The sequence below is a fragment of the Seriola lalandi genome, unplaced genomic scaffold (assembly GCF_002814215.2).
Source record: "Seriola lalandi dorsalis isolate HSWRI2012SDOR001 ecotype SW California unplaced genomic scaffold, Sedor1 jcf7180002054685, whole genome shotgun sequence".
Classification (NCBI taxonomy): domain Eukaryota; kingdom Metazoa; phylum Chordata; class Actinopteri; order Carangiformes; family Carangidae; genus Seriola; species Seriola lalandi.
In genome coordinates, this window is record NW_019525238.1 from 533737 (window position 1) to 561573 (window position 27837).

General features: G+C 38.8%; 2 protein-coding genes across 4 annotated transcripts; one reads left to right on the forward strand and one right to left on the reverse strand.

Moving 5' to 3' along the window:
- Positions 1-34: 34 nt before the first annotated feature.
- Positions 35-13596, reverse strand: LOC111667188 (MAP kinase-activated protein kinase 2-like). Of its 2 annotated transcripts, XM_023422812.2 has the most exons (10): positions 13372-13596; positions 9364-9503; positions 8390-8454; positions 8168-8247; positions 5445-5571; positions 3324-3399; positions 3073-3197; positions 1704-1789; positions 1521-1601; positions 35-1095 (listed from the first exon to the last, which is right to left on the reverse strand). In XM_023422812.2, the coding sequence occupies exons 1-10, from the start codon at positions 13594-13596 to the stop codon at positions 955-957; spliced, it is 1146 nt and encodes a 381-aa protein (XP_023278580.1). In that variant the 3' UTR covers positions 35-954. The 2 variants fall into 2 exon arrangements, with proteins under 2 accessions (XP_023278580.1, XP_023278581.1); XM_023422813.2 differs by lacking the exons at positions 35-1095; positions 1521-1601; positions 1704-1789 and adding an exon at positions 1805-1979.
- Positions 13506-27837, forward strand: eif2d (eukaryotic translation initiation factor 2D). 2 transcript variants are annotated; one of them, XM_087178361.1, is made up of 15 exons: positions 13506-13640; positions 16403-16593; positions 16681-16764; positions 16858-16948; positions 17035-17142; positions 18272-18555; positions 18876-18993; positions 19074-19119; positions 19229-19335; positions 19458-19613; positions 21920-22009; positions 22618-22713; positions 23502-23622; positions 27393-27567; positions 27672-27837. In XM_087178361.1, exons 1-15 carry the CDS (start codon positions 13615-13617, stop codon positions 27740-27742), a joined length of 1764 nt encoding a protein of 587 aa, XP_087034487.1. In that variant the 5' UTR covers positions 13506-13614; the 3' UTR covers positions 27743-27837. The 2 variants fall into 2 exon arrangements, with proteins under 2 accessions (XP_087034487.1, XP_023278572.1); XM_023422804.2 differs by lacking the exon at positions 13506-13640 and adding an exon at positions 15003-15258.

Consider the following 27837-nt stretch of genomic DNA (forward strand, 5'->3'; position numbering starts at 1 on the left):
GGCTAACTGATCAAACAACACGCGAAACCACAGAGAATATCAAGACATTTAATCCAGAGTAAAAGACAGACAGGACAACAGTGCTGTGCAACATTTTCCACTGCACTTTTCGTCACTAGTCCCTTGATCTAAAGGTTTACAGCCATCCGCTTTTCTTTCCATGGCGCTCACATAACAGCCTTCATGCACTACTTTTATATTACTGCTCTGGGGAAAATGAATGCTACACAAGCATGAAGAAGCCAATTAAGTCAACTGTCTCATAGGCATAGCAAACGTGATTATTGGTACACATGGTAAGTAAGTTTTAGATACTGCGCTGCCACAATACACAATGCACAAAAGCAAAGTCCTTTTTTTCTGGCAAGGAGAAACGCTTCTGACATTACTTTAGCTTACAAAACAAAAGTTGTGGTTTCTGGTGATGAGTCATTTCATAGACAAATATAAATGACACTGGCAAACTTTCTCACCCCTGACACCTTCAAGGCAAAAATTCAGTTTAAATGGTTTTCAGCACTAGCAGACTAGAGTTCAAAAGACAGCCTAGAAATAATCTATGAGTTGCCAACAAAGCTTACTCAAATGTCGTATTAAGCATGTATATCGAAATATTAAGAACTGCCGTAATAAGCAGCACATATATACTAGTCATAGGACGTAGGAATAAGCCTCAGTGTACATACAGCATGCATGCATTGAAAGAGTCCTTAATTCACATTTACAAAATGCCAAGATGCATTTCCTTTTTTCAAATTTTGAGAATAAAATCATGTGAGGTTAACAGATGGAAATAAAAACAGCTACAAAATATCACAAAAGCATTGAAAGCATTTCCTGTTTTCCTAAAGTTCCTCTTGAAAGATTTTTTTCTCAAAATTGTTATGCATGTGTGCTGGTGTGTCTGTGTGAAACAAAATACCTTTTAAAAGTCTTATAAAAGTCTTTATATCGCTAGCCTGGAGGTTGTGTGGCTGAGTTTTTAGTTTTCTTTCTTCTCTTCAAGAGGAGAGGATTAGTTGAGTCTTCAATAGTTTTGATTTTAATTTGATCATAATCCACTCTCATCGTTTGCAGGGCATTTGTCATTTCCTCCTAATGACAACAACAACAACAACAACAACAACAACAACAACAACAACAGCAACAACAAAAACATCACTTTTATCAAAAGACCAAAGCTGGACTACACTCAATGTGCACATCCAGTTTTAAGTAAATATTATATATCTATATATGGATTTCTTTATTTTGTGACAGATTCAGGCATGAAATATCCAAATCGAAAACAAACTGTTGCATAATATCAAATTCAACCCCATTTTACTCAACCCACTCACAATTTTTCAACAGATAAAAACAAATCAAGAGCAGCGTCTTTTTTTTTTCTTTTGGCGATAGCTGTTTTCCTGCATAAAAAACTATAAGAGCTGCAAAACTGTTCGTCCAACATCAAAGCTTCTCCTACCTTTTAAAGAAGTTGCAAAAAAGTTACACGCATGAACATCATCAACACTTACTTTAACTTTCTCCCAGACGTCTTGTTCCTCATGCAGCACATGGCTGGTGTGAAGAGGCGTTTGTGGCACCTCCACAGACCGCTGCGGTGTTAAAAGAATATGGTGTTTACCAAATCTCACGAACATTGTTCTAAACCAGCAGTTGCTCTAATTCAACAGTTTCAAGCCGACAGGGAGTCTTACATTAATCCATGGATGGTTAATGAACTCTGTGACGCTAATCCTCTGGGTCGGCTCAGTTTTCAGTAAGTGGCGGATCAGTTGTTTGGCTGCAACAGGAAATGATGATCATCATCATCATCATCATCATCATCATCATCATCATCATCATCATCATCATCATCGTTCATGGTTCATGCGTCTCCCATTATCATGAGCAACATCCTTGAAAATCATCCAGTGGCTGTAAATACATGGGCTGTTGTTGTTTCCAAATGTAATCAATCTGGTTGACAATTCCTATGAAAACATTTAAATGAATGTTATATAAAAGGAAAATGCATGTGATTGCTCAATCTGCTGCCATCTCTGCTGGTGAGTGATGTGTCAAAAAGGACATTATCATGGTCAAAGCAAGGGACATGAACATATATGAAATAATATAGGTATAAAAGTATTTGTAACAAAAAACATCAATAACTGGCCACTTGGTGGTGCCATTGCAACGATTGTCTACGATGTGAAGAATTCCTTCATATGCCAGTTGTCTGACAAGTTTCATTTCTGTAACCTTCACAATTCAACTAATTTATTATAGATTTCAACAAACTGTTTAAAAATCTCATATGGCCAAGTCATGCTTGACATTTTAAAAGTGGAACCATCTTTCTAGCCATCAGGATCTCAGAGTAGCTATTTGTAGTAAACAATGTTTGTTTTACTGTTAACATAGCGGCCCCTGGTGGCGGATGACATGAAACTCGTCATCCTTCCTTCATGGTCTCGGTCTGTACACTTGAGGGTAAATTGGTTGCAATTGGATGAAGCATTCAAAAGTTACAGCAGGTTGATTGGGTTTGACCACACCCGCAAAGGTTTGTCAGCTAATCAGAGAAAAAATAATATATGATATCTCAAATCTAATGTATGGGCAATGTTCTGGGCCATCCAAACATGATATGTTTCCAGCTTGGTGAAGTTTGGATAAAAGATACGAGAGAAGGAGACAAAATCTGTCTAGCAAAAATTTCATGAGGGCATTTTGATGCCACAGATGAGCATGGCCTGTATCAGTCTCTTCAGCATCATCCCCCGAATCCAAGGACACCAGATTTCTTCCAAGATATCAGCCAAACATTTTTTTTCGATATTTGGAAGCTGATTTCTCACCACATGGTGATGCTATCTCTAGCATTATTGAGAAAGCGAAGTATGGAAAGCTTTTCACCAGGTTTCAATGTTGTAGCTTTTTTGCTTTTTGAGTCATAATCACGCTTTATCGTGTTTTGCTCATTTCCTAAAGACAACCATTCAAAAAGGTTAGGAAAAAGTTAGACAGTGATAGAAACTGAAAAATGACCAAAAATGAATTTCTGACATGCGTCCCTCTCACCTTCCTCAGACACATCGGCCCACTCTGGGTTGGGGAACTCATACTGTCCGTTACGTATCCGTCTTTTCATCCCTGGGGATATCGCGAGACCATGATGTGAGAAAAAAGGAGGATATCCACAAAGTCTGTGTGTAAGACAGAAAGAAATGCCTGATGACAAGCAGCAATTGTTTAGGGAACCTTCAATGTGAAAGACATGAAAATAGTAAAATTACAGAAAACACAAAAACACACCACACTGATTCACTTACAGAATATACATAATGACACCCAGAGACCACATGTCACAGGATCTGTCATACTTCTCTGGACCAAGAACCTCTGGAGCTGCCACAGTGTCAAGAGAAATTATTTAAATTGGACTGGAGAAATTGCTTCTGTTTCACTTTTAAGGTCTTATGTAGTTTATAAGACAGATGACTGCAAAAAAAACCACAAAGAAAAACCAGGTTATTAAAGGTAGCATAAATAGGATTTTCCAAGCGGTTCACAGGATGTAAAGTCTAATAACCAACATTTCTCTAGTCATTTTCCACAGGAAGAAAACTGCCTGCAGATTGTTTTTAAATTTTACGTTCCCTCAGGGAAAGCACTGAACTATACAACTGGGTCAAGTTAAGTTTTAAAAACACGTGGCAAAAACGTGATGATTAAAAATCTGGCTATTAAAAACTTGACACTGTCAAGAAAATGCCAGTCACTTGTATATTGCAATTACATAATTACACAACTACATACATAATTACCTCAACAGTCTCATAATTACACAAAATAGTATGTTCTGTGCAGTCCCCAGACAAGTAGGTAATGCTTTGCACTCAGCAGAAGACAATTTTTAAAGTACAGTGGCAAGAAAAAGTAAGCAAGTTAGTTAGTAAATGGAATTACCTCCATTTATGTATAAATTTATCCTAAAACACAGTCAGATTTTAGTTACAAGAAGAAGTGACAATTACAAACAAACACAATTTATTCTAACTAATAACACACATTGTATTGTTCTTGTCCATATTAAAAACATCATTCACAATCTAGGCTGGAAAAAGTATGCGAGCCCCTCAGCTAATGGCATTAACAAAAACTAACTCAGGTTAGTCAGGATTGATCAAACCTGGAGTCCAATCAATGGAACCAGATTGGAGGTGTGGGTTAGAGCTACTCTGATGTGTAAAAGAAATACTTAAACATTTTGAGTTTGCTATTCACAAGAAACATGCTGATGTGAACTATTCCTCCCAAAACAAGAGGTCTCAGAAGACTTATGATCAAGAATTGTTGGTTTGCATAAAGCTGAAAGGGTTTGGATATTCATCAGTCCACAATCAGATGAACTGTCTATAAATGGAAACGATTTGGTTCTGTGACTATTCTCCCTTGAAGTGGGCCCCCAGCTAAGATGACTCCAAAAGCACGACGCAGAATGATCAGTAACTTGACAAAGAACATCAGAGTAATTGCTAAAGGCTTAAAAGAAACACTGGAGCTGGTTAATATCTCTGTTAATGAGTCGACCACACAAAAAACATGGTGCATGGTTGCATGGAGCATGTTATCCATGGCAGGACACCACAGAGGAAGCCTCTGCTCTTTAAAAAAAGATTGCTGTGCCTCTGAAGATTGCCAAAAAGCAGCGTGACACACTCAAAGTTTGAACTGTTTGGGAAGAAAATGTAGCGCTATGTATGGTGTCAAAGGGGAACTGCATACCAACATGCAAAAATCATCCCAAAAGTGAAGTACATCATGATTTGGGGCTTTGCTGACTTTGGGCCAGGACAGCTTGACATGATCAAGGGGAAATTAATTTATCAAGAGTTTATCAAGGTATCTCACAGGATAATCTCAGGGTGGCTGTCCATCTGTGGAAGCTCAGTAGAAGTTGGCTGAGGCAGCAGGACATTGACCCTGAACAACACAGTAAATCTACCACAGAATGACTTCAAACAAAGAAAATCCACCTGTTGCAGTGGCCCAGACAACATGCAGGCCTTAATCCAGTACAGGAGAGAGCCACTCACATCGTACATCCTAAGAATATGGCTGAGCTGAAGCAGTTCTATAGTGGTCCAAAATTCCTCCTAATCATGAACTCACGAAATTCAATTTGATCCTCATCAAAACAAAAACGCATGTTCACAGCTGTGACTGCCAAACACCACAAAGCTTATGTAGGAGGGAATCGAGGAAAAATGTTACAGTAAATATTGGGGCAGCTGAGACCAGTCTGGGAAACACATTTATTCACTTTATTACTGAGAGCTAGGTGAGTGGAGATCAATGCCATTCTTATATCTTTGCAGTAAATATGAAATTACATCCAGCAGCATCTCTGTATGGCAAACATTAAACTAAAAACGGCAGTGTGGTCTTACCGACATAGTAGGGGGTAAAGCATGGCGTTGCCAATGAGTTTAATGTGGTGATTTCTTTGGCAAACCCAAAATCAGTCAGCTTAAGGAGGGCATCTGGTCTTTTGGAGGTGTACAGCAGATTTTCTGGCTTAAAGAAGAGAGAAAGATTTTGAACAATAGAATTCAGATAACTGTTGATCAACCACAAGAGAAGAAAACAATTACGAACCAAAAACAGAATGATAGTATATGTAAACCTAAAAAAGGTTTATTCGAGTTCATTGTTGAGAAATAAAAAATAAAGATTATATTACTCCATCATTTAATCTTCATTTTGAAAATAGCTTAATTTTCATACTTTTCACTGCCTGTAATGTTACATTCAGTGGTTTTATTCCACATATTCATACTATGTTGACTTCAAGGTTTTCTGTCTCTGTGTGATCTATTGAGCCTGTTTTTCCTTTCATAGCTTGTAATGGCTGGGTTTGTGGCATATTAGAACATCTTATTCCATGTGTCTGGACAAAATATTAATCTTGGTTCCTTTGATCAATCAACAGATATTATTCAAAGTTCAAACTTTTCTGACACTGCCAACAAGTATCATTCAAAAACAGCAGAGCAAGTCAGAGCTAATCCCACCTGAAAAAGGTTTGGGCGGATGTTTGCAAAATGGATTGCAACATACCCAGTAGTATAAAGCAGTTTGATGTGATAGTGATATCATGGAGCCCTACTCTATTGGAAAAAGCCTAGAAGAAGAAGCCAACTGTCACGACACAGCCTACACTAATGGAAAAGTTCATCTTTCAAGTTTGGCTGAGTTGCGAACAGACAAAAAAATCGGTTGAAGTTGAGAAGTGGATGGTCTAACTTGACAGATGATGCCACAGTTTGTTTCCATCACCAGAAGTATTTTTTGGTGACATACGGCTGTTTTCAAAAACAGTGTTGTGCACCTCAACTTCCATCCCAAGAGCAAACTGGGTCACTCACTGAGGATCATTAACACAGACAAAGCAGGGGAGCTCACAGCACGCACAGGAAGGTCAATCAAGCCTGGACAGAAGTGTTGCGCGCCATGTATGATAGAGGACTCATAATTCACTGTTGTAGCAGAAACTGATGAAGATACAGATGATTGAATACACACCAACATCTGCATCTAGCAAAGATTAAATGCAAGCTAGGTCAACACTACGTGCTGCAAAAGTGCTGCATGAATGCAGGATTTCCTCCTCTGAAGTCCAGTGATATTAACCAAAGAAACAAAGCCAGCTATGGGGAACTTAATGTTTTGAATTACAGCAAGCTGTTACATATGAAGACCTCCAATGGAAGGCGCCAATTGCATCAGACTTGGAGGTGCTGCCCCCGTCCCAGCTGCTTCACACTCGATTGCAAAACACCCCAGTGCATGCTGGAGGTCATGGTCTGATGAAGCCAAGAGAACCACATCATCTGCAAATAGTAGAGAGGAAATTCTGAGGCACCAAAACCAGACACAGTCCTTCCCCAGGCTGCACCTTGAAATCCAGTCCATGAAAATCACAAACGAGGAACATGTTTGACTTCCTGTCAAGAACACAGACAACTCTCACTTGGGTTGTACAGGGACTGATAGCTTGTAGCACCAGCCCCGGAAACGCATACTTCCACAGTACCTCCCACAAGATCCCACAAGGGATCCGGTCATAGGCCTTCTCCAAGTCCACAAAGCACATGTAGACTGGATAGGATAACTCACATGACCCCTCGAGTAGCCTTGCCATGGTAGAGGGTTGGTCCACTGTTGCACGGCCAGGGAGGTATCTGCATCACCCCTCCTGAATCCAAGGTTCGACAATCGATTGGAGGCTCCTTTCCAGAACCCTGGCATAGGCTTTCCCTGGGAGGCTGAGCAGCCCAATTGGCACATCCAAAACACGCTGGAGAGATTGTATATCTCATTCGGCATAGAAACACCTTGGGATCCCCCAGGAGGAGCTGGAAAACATTGCTGGAGAGAGGTATGTCTGGAAAACTTTGCTTGACCTGCTGCGACCCGACCTCAGATAAGCGGCACAAAATGAATGGATGTTACGCATGAAATTGCTCAATGTTTTGCAGTCGATGTACCTCACAGAAAAATCGGAATGAGCCTGAAGCCAGGCTCAATGATTTACTGAAAGTGAAAATCTGCATTTCTTTACATCAAAAGCAAGTCCAGATGTTTACTTTAGCACTATCATGCTGGTCAACTGATGTGATAGAACTGTATTAATACTGCACAGAATCAAAATTTGTGAAGACTTACGTGATATTCATTTTATATTTTTCACTCCAGTAATAAATTACTTTTTTTTATTATCATTATTTTTATTAACTGAATTACTGTAAAACATTCAGCAACAACACTATCTACATGAATACAAACGATTCTTCACATTTCTTGGATAGTCAGTACAAATTTCAACCCAATCCAGTGAAAAATCAGCAATTGGTGAGGCTCTGAATACACATACAAAGAATCACCAAAAAAAAAAAAAAAGCTCTGAAGGCCAAACTTCAAAAAGTAATAAGTATTTGGAGTAGAGCTAATGGATTTTGCAAAGTCCCATGAATTCAATAGGAGTTTTCACGAGTTTTTTCAAGGAAATCCCAAGAGATATTTCATTTTCATCCTCAAAAATAGTCCTCAATTTTTGTTTTCCATTGCAGGTTATGTCTAAGATACAAATACAGTGACAGTGAGGTATTACCTTGATGTCTCTGTGAGCAATATTGTTGGAATGCAAGAAAAGTATGGCTTCTCCTATACTTTTCATGATATCTGAGGCTTCTGAATAACAAGGAAGCAGAGGAGAGAGAAATAACATGGACAAGAGTTAATACAGAAAAACACAGATGAAACCATACAGTACATTCAGCAGCACGTTTGTTAATTTGATTTTGCTTTAGAAATGATAATCTCTTCTTCCTACCTCTTTCTGTAAATGCATGATTCCCTCTGTCTTGGATATGACTGAATAATTCACCCCCATCCATACTGAAAATGAAAAAAAAACAAGTATTTTGAGTGTGTACAGGTATAAGGGTACAGTAATTTAATTGTTCACTCTTTGACATGTAATGTCTCCTCTGCTTCACCCAAGTGCAAAGGTGATAACACATGGCAGCAGGAGCACAAGGCTGTGTAAGGGCTACATATAACAATGAGTGTAAAATCACTTCCATGTTAATTTCTGGGGTTGGTATCAGACTTCAAATACAATATTATCATGTATCATCATCTTAGGTCTGCAACTATCATTTATTTCTATAATCAATTGTTCTGATTCGCATTGTTGCTTGTCTGAACCCTCATGAAACCCAAAGATATTTAGTTTAATATAACATAAGATGAAGAAAACAAGATGCTTGAAATAGTGAATGTTTCGATCCGAGCGTAATTTTTGTCATTTTTATGATTATTTTCTTTAACACAATAATCTGCAAATTAGATCTTTAAGTAAAAAGCTATTAAACTAAATCTACTGTAGCTGGCTAGCTTTCCACACTTGCATCCATTTGACTAAAAATTCAGTCCACTGACTTTTATTATTTACAAGGGATTATTCAATCATGACATCATATTGATCATATCATATCCAGCTTCAAGTACATTTTGCCATTCTTTCATATGTGGTGGCTGAAGTCATAAGGTAGACGCCTGCCTTATTATATTCTAGACAAAGCAGCCTCTGCCTGCTTTTTATTACTTTCTGCCCTAAAGTGTTGTGGAAACTACTCACCTCAGTTGGTGCACATTACAAAAAGAAGCTGGCTCCATCATCACACAGAGCAACTAATACAAGCCACAACTCCCACGAGCCATTCAAAAGATGGACAATGTCCAGAGACGGAAATCTACTTTTGTCAACATATGCTATCACACAAACATTATTAGCTAACACACCACTCCATTACAATGAGGAGGCACTTCTTGCCCTGGTAGACATTCTCATAAACATCTATGATGGGCACAATGTGGGAGCAAGGTGACACCCTCCAGTGCAGCTCCACCTCTCGTCTGGCCTCTGGACAATCCTGCAGCATCTGGAACATTGTGGAAAAAAACAGCAACAGCTCAGAAATTAATAATTCAGAAAGCATGACGAGATTTCAGTTTTCTCAAAATTAACTGCCATTTTGAGTAGATAAAAAAAGAACAAGATAATGAGTCAGAATCCGGACTATATGATAATCCCATTCCTCAGATTTTTGTTTTGAAAGCAATTGTGGAACTCAGGCTTTTCACAAGTAACAATAAATTTCACTGCAAGAACCCTTTGCCTCAGTTGCAAATGGGAGTTGCTTCATCAATTAATGGATTAGGTGATTGAGCTTAACTGAAATGAATTATTTTGATAATTGAATACTTGTTTTATTCTTTTTTTTCTTTTCTTTTTTTTTTTTTTAAGGAAAATTGCCAAACATTTGCTGCCTCTAGTTTGTCAAATGTGAAGATCTGATACTTTCCTTGGTGACATATGATAGTAACCTGAATATCTTTAAGCGTTGTGTTGTTTGTCTGACAAAATAAGATATCTGAAAACATCACCTTGGGCTTTAGGAAATTATAAAAGACATCTTTCACTATTTTCTGACATTTTATATATCATATACAATTAATTAAAAAAAGAATCCAAAAATGACTTATACTTTTACTACTACTGTACTATATTATTAATTATAATTGATAATCATTAGTTGCAGCCCTAGTTGCAAATCAGCTCCGTGGCAATTATTGGCACCAGAGTGGTAAAGTCTATAAGTCTATAAGTATAACCTGTTAAACTTGCCTGTTGTGGGTTAGAGGCTGCACATGCCTGGGCAAATAAGAGAGTATTTATCCTATTTGGGGGCTAAACAAATTCCCCTACATTTTATAGGTATACTGTATATTTAACCTTTTTATTCAATAACCTACTTTTTTTTATTTTTTTTTATTTAAGCTCATTCATTTATTTTGAAATATTTGTAATTGCTGGATGACTATGTGGACAATATTGCAATTTTGGGTGCTGAATAATTTGAAAGCTGTTAATACTACTATATGACACAAAAAATAAATAAATGCATGTTGCATTTCAGTTGCATTGCTCTGTGATATTTCCACTACATCAATTTTTAGCAATCTCAAGGATGTCAATTTTACAATCTTCTTTATCAGACTCTTTCAGGGGGACCTCATTGAGATGTACTGTGGTACATTCAGAAAGTTCCAGGACTTTGCTATTTATATTAGTCCGCCTCACACACTACAAATCGTAACAGAATGTTCCCTCACAGGATCATACCACAATGACTATTTTAATAGGGTGCAAAAGAAGATGATGTATGGTTCACTGATGAATCTTGACATGTCGAAACAGAGTGGGAAGGCAAACTTGAATCAAAGAGTCACAAACTATAACTGGATTTTTAACTTTATATTTATGCTGTAGACACCGTAGGCCCACAGTTCACCACACTCATGTCTGTCCACTTTAAGTCAAACTCAGCCTGTAAATCTGGCAAATAAAGTTCGTGTAAAGCTGCACTGGACCTAACTTTCACACTAATTAAGTGTTTTTTTATTTTTCAATAAAAATACCATACACTGGTGCTGAAGTGGGTGGATCTGACAAATACAAACTAGACGGCACACAAACACAGAAAAGTGGCTGGGAGACACTTGTTTTTCAAGGAAAAAAGATTAGCATCTGAAGTCTACACAAATACGTGGCTCTCCATAATAGCCCGAAAGAGAGACAACTCAATAATCACTGTGCTCGTCTTAGACAAACAAAGGTCGGGTAAAAATACTAGTCATTTGCTAGTTTCTTCACCATGTTTACTCGCCTTAAAACACCTTCACAGCCTAATAAAAGCTGAGAGTGTGCTATCTGCCTGTACCCCAGCAATCATAATCTCTCAGTCATCTCAGGCCTCTCGCATGAAGCTACTTTTAGACACAGGCATGTTCCCCTCTCTCTTTCTGGCTGGCAGCATTTGGATAGGAAAATTCAACACTCCTCTTTCAAAACAGACACCTGAACATGTCAGGCCAGAGCAACTGCACAATATATAATTTACAAACTCCAGGACAGAGATTAGACCCTGAAAAGAGCCATTTGTTGTGCATGAAGGCCTAAATGCCAGAAAATCACAGGTGTCTACGAGAAAACAATCTGCAAATCACACTGAGCACCAACAGTGACCCTACCTCTTGAACTCTGGTAGCTCTCATCTCTAACTCTAAATACTGCCTGTCACTCCAGAACCAAAGAGAACAGTTTCTGTTTAGTTGGATAAACATCACACATGCCTCAGGAATGACTAATTGATCCCAGAGGAATGCATCAGGGTTATCTCCTGCTTATAGCTGAAAGTCACTGTCCTGAGGGGTGGAAAAAGGAAGCAGTGTTTCTAAAATCAAAGATAACGGACAAGCATCTGTTAACTTTCAACTTGGCTTGATACTTCTGAGTTCAGCCTTGTCTGAACTTTGTTTGTTTGGTTCTAAGAATGTGACAAAAAGCAGACAAGCTCAATGCACAAAGATTGTTACTGCAAAGTTGTCGTAAACAGTCAGACTTTAACCCTGTTTACTGCACACAAATCACATAAACTGTGTTTCCAAGTCTTCTGGGAAAATCATTCTCTAAACAATGACATGTAGATAAAAGAAATGCTGGGTGCATGTGCATGGAATTAATGCACAATGCTGTTTGTTAACCCAAAAACAAATCTACATGCAGATTGGGCTCAGTTCTGTGTATTCCAAATTACTATATTCGACTTTTTAATGACCTTGAAAATGAAAAAGAGCTTGACTAGAGACCTGAAAATGCTCCTGGTAGTGTTGGGGGCTCCAAGTGCACAATGTTCACTCTCTGAAGACAACAACATGAACCTCTTTCAATTCATATTACATAGACCTGTAGTAATTTTTGGCTGTAAGGGGTGTGGCTCAATAGGTCAAAATCAGACAACATGCACGGAGTGTGTCTCCTGTTATTGTCTGTATAATGTGCAAGATTGTGCAAAGGTTACTGCAGTTGTGAGAGGTGATATATAACAGACTCAAGTTCCTGACAGCCAAATACAAAAACATCTCTCTCTGAATGAACTCAAGCACATGACTTGATCCATATCATGAACCAATATCAAATATCTATCACTGTAATTAGAACAGGGTGGTTACTTCAATGCTACAGTCAACATGTGCTGCTGTCTCTTGGCTAATGCACTTTGCTGTTTAATACACACAACAAAAAATAAATGTTTATTTCTGGCAAAGAAAGCGTCAGGGGTCCTGTCTCAATACAGCCGGGTCCTTCCATACTAACTCACCGGACATGTCATGGGATTTCTTCATGTGAAAACTTGTATTAAATCCATAGGGCCATATAATTCATATATACCTGCATTGAATATTAACTTTCTTTCTTTCCCATAAAAAAAAAAAAGTTTCAAGGAAATTAAAACAATCCTGCTAGGAAAAATATACAGTCAAAATATCTTTAGTTAATAACTTTAATTAATTAGATTACTGCAAAACATTCAGCAACAACTACCTAGGCTACACGGTTACATGTTGAGAGTGATCCTTAGGGCTTCTTCTATGTTCAGTATAAAATTTAACCCAATGCAGTGAAAAGTAAGTGACATGAGGCCTAAAATACACATACAAAGAATCGCAAAATTCATTAAATTTAGGGGCCAAACATCAAAATTCATAATTTATGAGTATTTGGAGTAGAGCTATAGGATTATGCAAGATCCCATGAATTTAATAGACATTTTCACATTATTTTTTCAAGAAAATCCCTGACATGAACTGGGAAAACGTCTGAATTATCAGTCATGAAATGACCCATTTGTCATTCTGATATTAGTTTATATTATTGCACAGTGAGATTAAGATGACAAAGTTTACCTTTAGTGCATACTTTTCTCCATTCTCTTTGTGGAATATTTCCAGCACTCTGCCATTGATCCCCATCCCGAGCACCTGACTCGATACACGGTAATCGTCTGTTATTACATTCCTTCTCATTTGAAGAGCACTGTTAAAAGGCTTCACGAACAATGGTGGGAAAGAGGCAGAGTTCAGATTGGGCTGTTGTTGGATCGGGAAAACCGGCTGGTGCTGATTCGACATCTTAACTAACGGCAACACATGAGTGAGACAACTGGGTTCAACAGGTGCGTTTTCTCGTTCCTCTCACTGCGAGTCCGGACTTGGCGAACTTTCTATTGAGAAGCGGCTCCTGTCCCAGATGCATAACACTTAACGGTTGGCTCCGGTTGTCCTTGTGTGATATTAGCCTACCGCTAACAGGACAGCTCGACAGCTCAAGTCCTCCTGCAAACAGGTGTCCGGCTGGGTTACTCTCCAGAAAGTCCGCTTTCAGCTGTGATTCGTGTCACAATGTCTTGGCCCCGGACTTCACACCGCGTAGTGTGACTTAATATATAATATTACATAAATGACTTAATAGACAAACAAATGCCCAAACTTCCGGCCTGAAATGGTGGACGTTAAAATAGCATCTCTGTGCAACGGTCGGGCAGGGGCGTGCCTGGGGACTGGGGGCATTGCCACTGCCACCCCAAACTCAGGATTTTTGAGACTATAAAGCCAGCAAATGTTTCTGAAAAATAAGGTGCTCCAGTCATGTAGAGGTGGAAATCATGACTCCCTTTGTTGATTTGAATCGCTTTGTTTGGCTCAGTTCAATGATTTGTAGTCATCTTCTTGCCTAAGATATCATGGTCATCATAGTTCAAATGCACTTCAGTACATCTGTATGTGAACCATCAGAATTCAGATCCTGTACTGAAGTAAAAGTACTAATTTCACACTGTAAAAATTACCCATTACTGTAAAGTATTGAAAATGTGCTTAATATGTTGGAAGCAAAACTACTCAGTGCAAGAAACTGCCCCTTTAAGTGTTTTACACAATTATATATTAGATTATTATAATTACTCATAATCCTCTAATGTTGCAAGCTGGAGTCAAGAAATGTTTGGCACTTTTGCATGAATGTGAATGTAATAACTTAAATGATTAACAGAATAGTTTCAAATTCGTTTTCCATCAATCAAATAACGAATTAATTGACTAATAGTTTCAGCTTTACTTACGTGTACTGTTGGCTACTTTAATTTTTAACAAAGCATAATCTTTTATAAGCTTTTCATTTGTTTTGCATGTAAAAATCTTAAAGTTAAGTTACTAGTAACTTAAAACTGTCAAATAAATAGAATGGAGCAATAAGTACATTAGACAGTAGTGGAGTACAAGTATAAAGTGGCATGACAAGAAAAAACTACTAAGTACCTCAAAATTTGTACTGAAGTTGTCTATTTGAGTAAATGTACCTGGTTACGCCTATATTTCAGTACTGACATTTTGAGGATTGGGGGCGATATATTACCCAAAATCTTGTATGAAGTATGAATAAATAGATAAAGTAATGTTGTTCTAATAATAATTCACGTGCTACATTCGTCATGCGGAACTGATGTTACGTCGCGTTGCCGCTGTGCAGTTTCACGTCGGAAATAAATATGTGTCGGACCATCATACCCAACGAGGAACAGCTGATTACTTCAATACCAAAATAAGAAATATGTTAGTCAGAGTCTCCGGTGCAGAGGTGTTGTTTTAAAATATCTGTGATGATGTACTGACAACATTTACATTACCTGAGAAGCGGACACGTTGAGTTCGTCGTAGTAGTAGTTTATTTTCTGAGAAGATGTTTGCCAAACCGTTCCGTGTCAAATCTAACACCGTGATCAAAGGATCAGACAGGTGAGTCAGTGCTGCTGCCTGCTGCCAGCTCTAACCAGAATAGCCACTTTTACCCTCAGCCATTTATTCCTGCGTGATTTTTTTTCTATGCAGGCATTATTGCAAACTACTTTTAACGTCAAAAGGCCACCGAGATAGACCTCACCTGATGCCCCCAGTGTACTGCTCGTAAAACTTCATTTTTGTCCCCGAGGCTCCAGATTCAGACCCAAGCAGTGTGTGTTTGGCTAGCCAGCTGTATTTAACTATCTTGAATTTCCTGTAAATCCCAGCATCTGGACTGAGGTGAAAAAAGTCAGCTCATTAGCTGGCAGGAGTGCTGTTAAGGATTATTTAGGGATTGTTGTTCTTGCTGTAATTAATTACAAGATTTTTTCTTTCAATTAAAGCTGCACAGCCAACAGCCAGAGTTTTCACAGAAATCTCTGACATACTCATATTTTAACATTTGAAAATGTCTATTGGGAAGACTTGGGGCTGCAACCATTGATTATTTTTCATTATTGCTTAATCTGCCAGTTGTTTCAAAAATCATCTTAATGATGTCCCAGAGCATGAGCTTGTACCATTGGAAATAGGCAGCAAATTCTCACAATCGAGAACCCTGGAACCATCAACTATTGGGCATTTCTTATTTAAATAGTAATTAAATAATTGTTTGATTATAAAAATAGTTGCCAATAAATTTTCTTTTGACTGACTTATTGATTAATCAAATAACTATCAGCTCCAGGAGGAATTGCCATTTATTGGGTAAATCATGGCTAATTCCAGTTCACTGAGACAGATTATTTACAGATCATTCAACATTCATAGAAAGAAGGCACAGATATCACTCTTTGGTAAGCATTCCTTGTATTAAAAAAAAATACAATTGAAAGTAAAAAAAACAAAAAAACACACAGCATATTTACTCTGTATTTTTACCCTGTTAGGAAGTCCCATTAAGTTGCTGTTAAGTGTGAGGAAAGTATGGCTTATGGCTATCGTCGTGATTAGGAAGTGTGGAAAACAACAAATTCAGTCAAAGAGGAAACAAAATATTGCATCTGTAAAATATGCAAAATCTGTATCTGTAGCAGAAGGTGTTACAAGTGTGACATTACCCACTGAATGAGAGTTTTGTTTTTGTTGCTGTCTTTAGGAGAAAGCTCAAAGCTGACATATCTGCAGCCTTTCCTTCACTCTCTGCTGATGAGCTGTCGGAGCTTGTCCCCAACAAAGAGGAGATAAATGTAGTCAAGATTTATGCACATAAAGGAGAAGCTGTGACGCTTTACGTTCTTCATAAAAATCCACTGTTCTTTGAACTGGAGAAACGACTTTATCCTACAGGTAATAAGCCAGATATTCAGTTACACTGAGTTGACTGAGTTGCTCCTTTAAGTGACTTATTTTAACTGTCCATTGTTTCATTGTCAGTGTATGTGCTTTGGCGCTACCCTGCTCTCTTGCCAACGTTAAGGACATGGACTCCTGTGCTTCAGAAGTTGATCGGAGGGGCAGGTACGCTCCTTTTTCTGTGCTCAAGACCTGGACAGATGTTTAATACTGTACTTTAAGATTTATATAAACTAACAAACACTGTGTTTCACAAAGATCTCATGCTGCCAGGCGTAGTGGTGCCTTCAAGTGGTCTCCCAGATGTGAAACGGGGCGACTGCTGTGCTGTTACACTCGTGAATAATAGGTAGGTTATAATAAAAGATTTGGAAAGACTAACTAACACATTCCTCACAGATGTAAGTGTGACACCGCTCTCCCGGTTGATTGTAGAGCTCCTGTTGCAGTCGGCACAGCTGCAGTATCCAGTGCAGAGATGCACAGTTCAGGCATGAAGGGAAGAGGAGTGTGTGTTGTCCACACGTACATGGATAATCTCTGGTGAGTAGCTTCCATCTTCCTACATTGTTTAAATGAACCTTTCTGGAATAGTTTGACATATTGGGAAATACGCTTATTTGCTTTGTTAACGAAAAAGTAAATACCCCCCCCCCCCTTTTTTTTTTTCCATCTTCATGCTAAACTAAGATAACCAGCTCGTGGATGTAGCTCTAAATTTACCAGACGGATAGGAGAGTGTATTGTTGTTGTTTATTGATTATCGTGATCGTCTTAGATTGTTTTCAAATACATATCATCAACAGGTTTACATTTAAACTAGATATAGTAAACAATGTAATTACATTACCATTGCCTCCAACAGTAAAATTACATCAAACCTATACAAAAGATTAAAATAGTAGACAGACAGCATGTAAAGCAAAACAGCAATAACATTCTCAGTTCTCTTTTCTTATATTGTTGAGATATAAAACAAACGGTTCCAGTGAGATATGGTTTCATACATGACAGAGTTTTCTTTTATTAGTCTTTGGTTTGAGAATTGTAAAAGTGACCCCTGCTCAACCTTCCTTGTTTGATAACTGTGTCCTTTTGAAATGTTTCTGTTCCTGAACAACAGACTACATCTAAACCTGTCTTCAGCCCCCAACAGTTAAACCTCACTCATAAGCATATTTCCGGCCGTTGTCATAACAACCAAGGTTGTAAAGATATGATGGACCAAGCCATGGGTGGAGGGAGTGAACAGTCATAGCTCTGAGATAGCCATCCCTTGAAGAAAGTATTGCTTTAATGTGTAGGATTCACACATGTATCGGTGCTGAGGTCCCGTGAAGAATATCCTTATTTGGGCATGTAAGTTTTGTATCGGCTTTAATACGCCCTTAATGTATTGCTCATCTCTGTTCTCCTCGACTGAGCTTCAACAAATGTTTCTGCTTCCATCACAAGTTAACCAGCAAGACTTCTATCACATTAAGCAGAATAATCCACCACATTTATCATTATTTTAATATTCAATCATTCTCTAAATAGAAATTGTGTCAAATGTAGTATGGAGTATATCAAATCATAGAAGCCAAAATCAAGATTGCATTTACAGGGTTCACTGTGCAGCACTACAGGTGAGTTAACTTTGCACGTGTGGTTTGTTATATCCTTTTTTAAGGGCTTTTGGAGACAAGTCAGTTCCTCCTTCTTTACCGGATATAGAGAACGATGGACAACGGGTGAATGGAGACGAATTTGAGACTGATGAGGAGGAGGAGGAGGAGGAAGAAAAGGAGGAGGTTGAGACGTGTGTGGAGGAGGAACGGAGTGCTGGTGAAATGGTCACAGATCAAGTCTGTTCTGGTATTGAGGAGCTGACCCTGGCTGAACAGAAGGAAGAGGAAGGTGAAAAGGGCAATGAAGAAGAGGAGGAGAATCAAGATGACCAGAAAACACCACAAGGTACCAGATTTAGTCATATCTCCGATCGTTTATTAAAATTTCATTTAAAAGGGAATTATTTCAAGTTGTAGATTTGACTTTGAAGTACTTACCATCAATCTGCTTTTAATAAAACTGAGTTAAAACTTCATAAGTTCTGTTATCCCTGATTCAAATCCAATTTTCACACATTCACCAATAAATGGTCACAGGGTGATTTTTGTGACAATATGGTTATGTTTTGTTGTTTCAACTGGAAAATAAGTGATAAATGATGTTACAAAATGGGAGCTTGTTGTGAGGGAAAAGGATATGACCCAGGTCTTACCCTGATTTCACAGAGATAATGGATGCCCTGCTGGTGCAGTGTTTCCTGCATGCGCTTAAGAGCAAGGTGAAGAAGTCAGAGCTCCCTCTGCTGACCAGTACATTTCTCCGCAACCACATGTTCGCCTGCTGGTAAAACACAGCTTATCATTTAATAAATGCACAGGAAGAATTAAATTTAATACTGAAAATATTTTTGCATTTTTTTTCAGCCCAAATGGAAAGCAACTTGATATCAAGAAATCCAGCTATAAAAAGGTATACCCAATGTCCATAATTTGACATTTTACACAGATAAATATACTACTTTATAACTCCTCCAGTAAATGTATCCACTGTTTTTTTTTTGTTTTTTTCCCCCCAACAGCTGTCAAAGTTTCTTCAGGCCATGCAGCAGCAGCACAACCTTGTGCGAGTAAAAGAACTGACCAAGGGGGTGGAGAGCATTGTCGAGGTGGACTGGAAAAACCCAGAGTGAGCCAAGCCCTGCTTCAACTTAAAGAAATTCTTGGTTGAGATTCACACTCACAACCCGCCCACATTCAGCCTGACTAGCCCTGTGTTTTTCCTTTTTGTATGACTTTAACACTTTATAGACTTCGTTACTTCAACGTTCTTGAGGAGACAGGCGGTGAAGCGGCTCCGGTGCAGGATGGAGGGGAAGGAGAAACTCCATACCATCCTCCTGAGATCACAACTTTATACTCTGTCTCTGCTCGCCTGGAGCCTCTCTTTCTGGAGGCAAACAAGAGGTGGGGTGTGCGCGTGCGTGCGTGTGTGCTTTTACTTCCCTTCTGACAGCAAGGGGACGTAGCAGAGAGCGTTGAAGCTTGTGTTTCAGTAAGCATCCACAAGTTTCAGGTTTACTTGAATGAGACACTAAATCCTTACCAGCTCCAGGAGGGCTGAGCTGTAGCTGACATCGACCTCTGACCTTCCTGTGAGGCAGTAAGACGATTTTTCCAAGACACACGTCGTACACTTTATCTTAAACTTTGCCCAAAATCAGTCCTTGGTTCACTCATTTACTACTCCATAAAGAATAGTCACTCAACTGTTTTGCTCCATAGTTAGCAAACTGAGATTTCTGACACTGTTGAATCATTAGTTTGTGTTTATTATTGTTACTGACAGTTGTAGGCTGCAATTTATCACATCTCTAAGAGCTACTGAACTGAAGCAGCTACATTGAATTAAGCCATCACTAATTTTATTTACACTTGTTCTATTGTGGAAATGTTTGAGGCCACAATACAGTGTGTGAAGTGAGAAAATAGAATTGCAAAAGGTAATTTTTTTCAGTTCATGGTTTGTTTTCCAATGTGAATGTCTACACATCATTGAAAATCTGTGGGTAGATCATGAATCCAAAATTGAAGCGATCTGCAGGAAGTGGGTAAAAAGTCAATAATCATGAAGAGAAAGATATGTGATATCTGCCAAAAAGGATGAGGGTTACTAAGTAATTTATACTTATTTAAATGTATAAATTAATTTAATTAACTAATGAATTAGTTAATGATGTATGTGCAGAGTTTGAGTGTACATTCATCTGTCAGAGGGGGAAAGTTTCTCTGTGATCCCTTCAAATCTGAGTCTAAAGGTAGAGTAAGCGATTGTAATCTAATACACTTTTTATACATAATATCATATGTATCATGGTACTTTTCTGTACAACGTGCAAAAAGTTTTAAAGCCACAAAGACCTAAAAACACGTTTGCTAGCACAATGGATTTATTTGGTTGCATAAACTTTACCTTCCTTGTTCCTACAGTCCTCTCTTCTTTCACTGTAGTTTTGTAAAAGACTAACTAACTCTCTAGTTTTTACTCTGCTTTGTCTGTGGTCCTGTGTTTGTGTGCATGTCATTTGTTTGATGACATTATATATTATAAAGTTTGTTTTGCTTCAAGTATGAGAAAGAATCTTCACTTCCACGCCCTATAAGATGTTCTGGATTCCACCACAGTGTCTGTGCTTTGGCAATGTGTGTCCATCAATTTGGGAAGTGGAGTTTCTGAAGGATCACTGAAGGGAGGGGTGTTTTTGTTTTGTTGTTGAGTTCAAATATCAACAGTCTTTGTGTGTGTGTGTGTGTGTGTGTGTGTATATATGTATATGTATATGAGCATGACATTTTGACATCAATTAGTTTGCAGCCAATTAAATAAATTAAAATTTAACAAGTGTGATGTGGAAATTTGAAGCCTCTGGTGTATATATAGTTTATACTGAGGAAGGAGTTTTCAGTGAAGTTAGACATCTTTCATTCAGTGGTTAAACTGTTGAAACAAAAAAATGCTTGCATATTCAGGGATTAATGATTTTTCAATGAGAGAGGAGTAGATTACACACACACACGCATTAGACACAAACTATTATTCCAAGCAGAGTGTTTTTATAACTTAAAACAGGAGCACTGAATGGGATCTTTAAATGGTTGTTTTCATGTTTTGGGCTAATGTGTTTTCTTGTCGAGTTTTGTGTATTTCAAAAGTCCATGCATTGATGGGCAGAGTAAACTTGCTGAGGCTATAAATGCTGGGGTTGAATATTTATATAACTCAAGTGTTTATATTCTATTAAAGCTTAAGTTATGCATAATTGAGGGTGTGGCCCTTTGAGTGACAGACGGGGGAGCATATACTTACCACAACCCAGCATTCACTGAAGCCTCAGTTCCACACACCCCACCACTTTGCCTGTTTTATGATTACCCGGGACCCAGGCGGAGTAATTCACTGGCAAGGTGGCAACAGCAGAGTAGCCCACTCTGAGCTTCAAAACCGCTCTTCAGAAACCTGTGGGTGACATCACAGTCTATGGTATACATCAATAAATAATTAGGACATACAAACTTAAAAATAAACACTAAATACATCAAATAAATACAAATTCAAATAATAGTGCCAATTCTATGTCTTTATTTCTGAGATGGTATTAAATTCAGTGGCATTACAGAAATATTGAATAACTCCTTAAACTGAAGATACCTTGATAAATTTCTCATATTTATACATTTATTCTTGTACTAATGTGTGCTTTGGTTCCCTACAGGAAAGGAGCAATTTTGCAGCCTGTTGAAGTGAGAAATATAGTCACAGAGTATGTGAAGAAGAATGAATTGGTGGATGGAAATAATAAAAAGTAAGTGGGTGCTCAAGTCCTGTTAGGGGAAATTGGTGTGTTGATAAGTGCATTGTTTGAAAACAACAGATCAGAGCGTATTGTCAGAGCTCATGGTTTTGTTGTATTTCATGTTTCACGTGTCTGTGAGGGTGTTTTAGGAAGGATTTCATGGATTTGCATTTCACAATCAAATTCTGTGTCTGTCAGCTGACATAAGAGAAAAAAGAAACCCTATTCTTGACACAATCAAGCTCAGTTTGGGTTTAAATATAACCATTTTGCTGGTTTTTCCATTACTGGATGCAGTGGTAAAAGGGCAGCCTAATAGCCACTGCACAAACATGAGGCTGACCCTTGGCCATGTGATGTTGTTATAATTTGCTAAAATGCTTAAATGTGACTCTGAAACTAAAGAGACATCTCATGTTTCTTTTTAGGTCATAGAAATTTGGGCATCATCATGTGAAACAAATTGATAATGAGTGATAGGAGAAATTAAATAAAATCTGTCACAGACTTGGCATATCTTAAAAAGGCAGTGTGTTTCCTGTTGAGTGCTTTGCATCAACTGTGTACTGTTCCTTTCAGTACAAGTGGCTTCAGTGCTTTTTTTCCCCTTCTGACAGTTACGTGACCATAAACCCGACTCTATGTGACTGCTTGCTGGAGAAATCGGAGTACCAGGAGGTGGAGTCTCTCAAGTGGGATGACCTCTTCAGCAGGTTAAGACTTATTTTTATTATTTTGTTTCTCATTTTGTTTTTTAAGGGACCACTTACAATATTAAACAAAACTGTTGCCGTTACCCATTCCTTTCAGCCCTTGAATACCGTCATCCATCATACCAACCTGAGTCAGCATGCAAATATACTGTATTTACTGATGCAGGGAAATGGAGGCGGTGAGCATCATCATTGCGGGATGGGCAGGGGATAAAATAATCACCCTTAATGCCAGAGTTAATCCAGATCTGTAAGCAACAATATCATCTGCTCTGAAAAGTCTGAGCATCAGTGATATTGTTTGTGATCCTGGTCAGCCTAAAGCAAAGACCTCCCTTGCATTGCTTTTTCCACCCCTGGGAGTTTCAAGAATTACCAGTGTCATATTTCATTTGAATGATTTCTGATGACTTTGAATAGCAAAATAGGAGCTTCTATTTTTAAGCCAGATTTATACATCAGCATCAGAGTGTTACACAAGGTCTGTAGCTCCACTCGAGGTTGCTGCTGAAGCTGACACGCACCTCCTCAAAAGGTGTGAATATGCATTGTGGGCTACGAGATACCACATGGAGACCACAAGGACTGTGATTTTCTTGGCCAGGAGAGATTGTTGATAGCGAAGACAACAGATCAAGGTGAAGAAAGGCTCAGTGTTTGTCTTTTCAGTAAAGCTAGACATTTTTTTATGTAATGATCAAGGAAACTCTTTTGCAGGGCAATCAGTCTCCATCTCTCTATCATCTAACATTTGGTACTGATTAAACTATTAAACGTCATTTTCACAGGACATTGCGAAGAATGCAGGAGTGCTACCAAGTTGTGTTCCCCGGACAAACACCCATGATAAAGAAGGGTCACATAGAGCCCATAGACATCTCTGTGGCTTCTCGAGGCTCCAATAAGAAGGTGACAACTCAAGCTACAATTTCTCTGCTGTATAGCAGTGTGGATTTTTTTTATACTTTATATTTGACAGTTTATGGGCCACTGCCATGCTAAATGATCTATGAATGTCTGGCAGATTTCAGGGCAATCCATCTAATTGTTGCAGAGACATTTCAGTTTAACCACAAATATGAGTGAGTTGTGGTGCCTTAGTCAGGGGGTCACCACAGACATAAGGCTTCATTATCTGGGGACTATTAATGTCTGCACAAAATTTCATGACCCTGAATTCTGGCCCTGTTCAGACCTGGTATTAACATGTGTCTCGGGTGATCCGAGCACAGGTGGACAGCTCTAAGTTCAAGTGTGAACACAATCCAAGAAGCATGGAGGATCCATTTGAGATCCCATCACTCAGACCACATTCAGATGTGGTCCTGGCCACATGTGGCCACATTCTTTTAGCAGTGTGAATGCAATTGTGTCCTTGCACACATTGAAGGACTGCCTACTTAACTGACATCCTCTGCCACAGTGTAATTAGTCCCACCACAGTTTCGTAATGAACCAAAAATATTTTACTATTTCAAATGGCTAAATTTCACTGTAGAGCTGTTTGCAGCAAATTGATTCACTCAGCCCCTGCATGCCCCACTCGTGCGCTCTCGCTCTCTCTCTCTCACTGTGTGAACTCACGTGCTTAGAGCTGTCCGTCTGTGATCAGATCACTCGAGACGCGTGCTAGTGCCAGGTCTGAACAGGGCTTCTGATGACTACATATCAGCTAATACACTGTATAAGCTGGATGCGCAACTTTTGGGATTTCTGTACTGCAGTTTCTTGTTACTTAGTGGCTGACTTATGGGTCATTCCATGCAAATTCACCCAGAATCCAGAACTTTAGGTTTAGGTCAACGCATTGCAACATACCCTGAAGTATATAAATGAGTACAATCATACTTCATTTTGTCATTTGGAGCCCTACTCTATCGGAAAAAAGCCCAGCAGAAGAAGCCAACTGTCATGAGACAGCCTACACAAATGGAAAAGCTCATCTTTCAAGTTTGGATCTTTAAGTGGATGTACTTCCTTGACGGATGATGCCACAGTTTGTTTCCATCACCAAGTAATTTTGGTGAAATACAGCTTTCTTCAAAAACAGTGTTGTGAGCCCTTCAACTTCCATGTCAACAGCAAACGGAGTCGCTCACTCAGGATCATTAAGAGGAAGCAAGTGCACTCACAGGAAGGTCTGTCAAGCCTGGACAGAAGTTGTGCCCGCCGCATATGATAAAGGACTCAAATAGAAACTGATGAAGATACACAGATGACTGAAAGAGTACACACCAACATCTGTAGCAAGCAGAGATGAAACCCAATGCCAGCTATGGGGAACATTAATGTTTTGAATTAAAGTAAGCTGTTACGCATGAAATTGCTCAATGTCTTGCAGTGGATGTGCCCCAGGGTGAAGTGTCAACCAGCCATGTTATTTAGACAGGCTCATTGATTTACTCAAAGAGAAAATCTGTATTTCTTCATGACGAAAGCAAGTCCAGATGCTTACTTTCGAACTATCAAGCTGGTAAAATGTCAAAACTGCAAGAATTCAAAGTTATTGAGCACAAGGTTAAACTTGAAGTTGATGAAGGGGCAGTTTGGGGGACGTGGAACCAAAGTTAGCCAGGCCCCAAGCTAATGACCTTCAAATATGAGTGATACAGTTTTACATGGATGACCAGTATTCCAGGCTTATGCCAGGGGCAAAGGATGTTAAGTGTGGTGGACGAGGGTAAACGAACTAGAATCCTCATGACTCTCAAATAACTGTACCAAAATGTTTGTGCTCCTTAGTCCTCTAAGTACACGAATCATCTGAATGTTGAGTTATTGGTGCGTGCCCTCCCACTGCTCACACACAATATAGCCACTTATAAGGGACTAATGCATAAGCTTGTTTGCTCAACCAATGACAAACTGCATGCTGCGCAGATGTCCCAACTCTCCTTGATCAGATGCTTTGCGGGAGTACTTGGAAAACATCCTACAGGCCCATGAAGTGTCTTTAGATGACACTTTAAAATATAAGCAATGGATTACAACTGACAGAACCAACCTTCAAGGCTTCAGTAGCAGCTTTCAAGATTTCATGGAAATACTGGCTGACAAATTGGATAAACTGACAAGTCATGATTTTATTGTAATGAACCATTCATCATACTTGGCTCAGTTAAAAGAGAACACTCACCAAATTGAAGCTGTGGTTCTTTTGGATTTTTCAGAAAGTTACAGCTTTCTGATCCAAGATGCAGCCCAGGGATTTCATTGGGAAATCTCACAGGCCGCTATCCATCCCTTTGTGACCTAAAGATGACAATGGGGACACCCATCACATCAGCATGTGTGTAATCAGCGATCATTTACAACATTTTACTACATCAGTGTATTTTCCCATTTCCTATAGAAAACTCTTTTGTACCTTTTCAGATGGTGCTGCATCACAATACAAAAATTTTAATCATCACCAGCATCACCAGGAGGACTTTGGCCTCACAGCTGAGTGATACTTGTTTGCCACCAGCCATGGCAAGAAGTCCTGTGATAGCATTGGAGAGCACCATAAAACAAGAAGCAGTAAAAAAAAACAAAAAACAAGGCTCTTTTCACTTGCCACATGTTTACTCCAAGAGAGCTGTGTGATTGGGGAGATGACAACATACGAAATATGAAGTTGTTCTATATTTCAAGTGAAGATGTACCTCAGCACGATGATCAGCCGAAATACAGATATCTCAATGCAAAAACAGTGAGTGGCACCCATAGTCACCAACTTAAATTCCAGCTGCTGAGAAAACTCTTGAATTGAAAACAGCAACTTCATCATCAGCGACTGAGTTGACGATTACTGATGTACGCCACTGTGGTCCGGGAAAATACCTTGCTTCTGTGTGTGACCAGATGTGGTGGCTTGGATCTGTCATGGAAATATCTGATGATGGTCATGGTCATGCATCCACATGGACCAGCAAAATCCTTCCACTGGCCGGCAAGACAGGAAACATGTTGGGTACCTCTTCAGAAAGTGCTGTGCCTGTCCGAGAATGATGAGGAAAACTGGACAATCCTTGAATACTGCTGATGTACGATCAATTTTTCTATGTTACTACAGTTACTGCTGTTCTATGTAACTCAGCCATACAGTGTTAATATTATGCTAACTTGAAATTTTATACAGAAAATTATTAAATGATGTAGTGATATCAGTATTTCCCACAGGTTGAGAATTTACCTGTGGTGGTGGGTGACATGGCATGTGACCGATGCAGAGATCATGCAGTTTAGAAGGGGAGAGTGCCACCCTATTTTCTGTAGCTACAATTTACAGATATCCACTAAACACCTGACATACAATATTTAATATAAAACTAGTGAGGATAATACTTTTTGAAAATGAAAGACTTTGCTCAGTTAAAAATGTATTTTTATTCATTTGATTTCTGTAAAACATGAATACCTGTTGCAAATGATCCTTGTTCAGTACAAATTTCAACTCCAGTGAAATATAAGGAGTCAGTGCAGGCCTGCAGTGCACATATGAGAAATTGCAAAAAATATGGAATTTGTAGTAATAAGTATTTGGAGTTGTAGGAACTGGGTGGTTCTAGGTGAGTTGGTATGGAATGACCCATATACACAATGCAAGTATATCTGCGAGAAGTTAATATCACTTCATCTATCGGCCCGGCTGATTTGTTGCTCTAGCTTTAATTGCTTCCATGTGCTGTCTCTAGGTAACTCTAATAAAGAACCTGGAAGTGTACTGTTTGGATCCTGCAGTCGTGGCCACTACTTTGCAGCGCAGAGTCCAGGCCAGCTCTGTTTTACAGCCCATCCCCGGGGCCAAGGATAAAGTCCTGGTCCAGATCCAAGGCAACCAGATTCACCAAGTTGGCAGTTTGCTGTTAGGTTTGAAACTTAATAATACTTCAAATATCTTTCTCACATTTTCTCTCAATTGCTTTATTTGCAGAAATAAATTCACTTTGTCTAATCTTTTATTTCAATTTCAGATCACTATCAAATTCCTCGCAAGTACATCCAAGGACTAGACAAAGCTCTAAAAGGTGGCAAGAAGAAGTAGTGTCGCTACCTGCTACACCAGCCGCTTAGTCTTTGAAGCTTTAAAGCTGTTTTACTGTATGCAAACACAACATGTAATAAAGTTCATTGACTGAA

Bases quoted from the DNA above. Each gene is read 5' to 3' on its own strand.
- eif2d (XM_023422804.2), top strand. From the start codon at position 15,203: ATGTTTGCCAAACCGTTCCGTGTCAAATCTAACACCGTGATCAAAGGA. The intron at 15,259-16,402 runs GTGAGTCAGTGC...TGCTGTCTTTAG, and splicing joins GTGATCAAAGGATCAGACAG to GAGAAAGCTCAAAGCTGACA. The intron at 17,143-18,271 runs GTGAGTAGCTTC...TCCTTTTTTAAG, and splicing joins ACGTACATGGATAATCTCTG to GGCTTTTGGAGACAAGTCAG.
- LOC111667188 (XM_023422812.2), bottom strand. From the start codon at position 13,596: ATGTCGAATCAGCACCAGCCGGTTTTCCCGATCCAACAACAGCCCAAT. The intron at 5,572-8,167 runs GTAATACCTCAC...CTCTTCTTTAAG, and splicing joins TTGCTCACAGAGACATCAAG to CCAGAAAATCTGCTGTACAC. The intron at 3,400-5,444 runs GTAAGACCACAC...ACACTGTGGCAG, and splicing joins CTTTACCCCCTACTATGTCG to CTCCAGAGGTTCTTGGTCCA.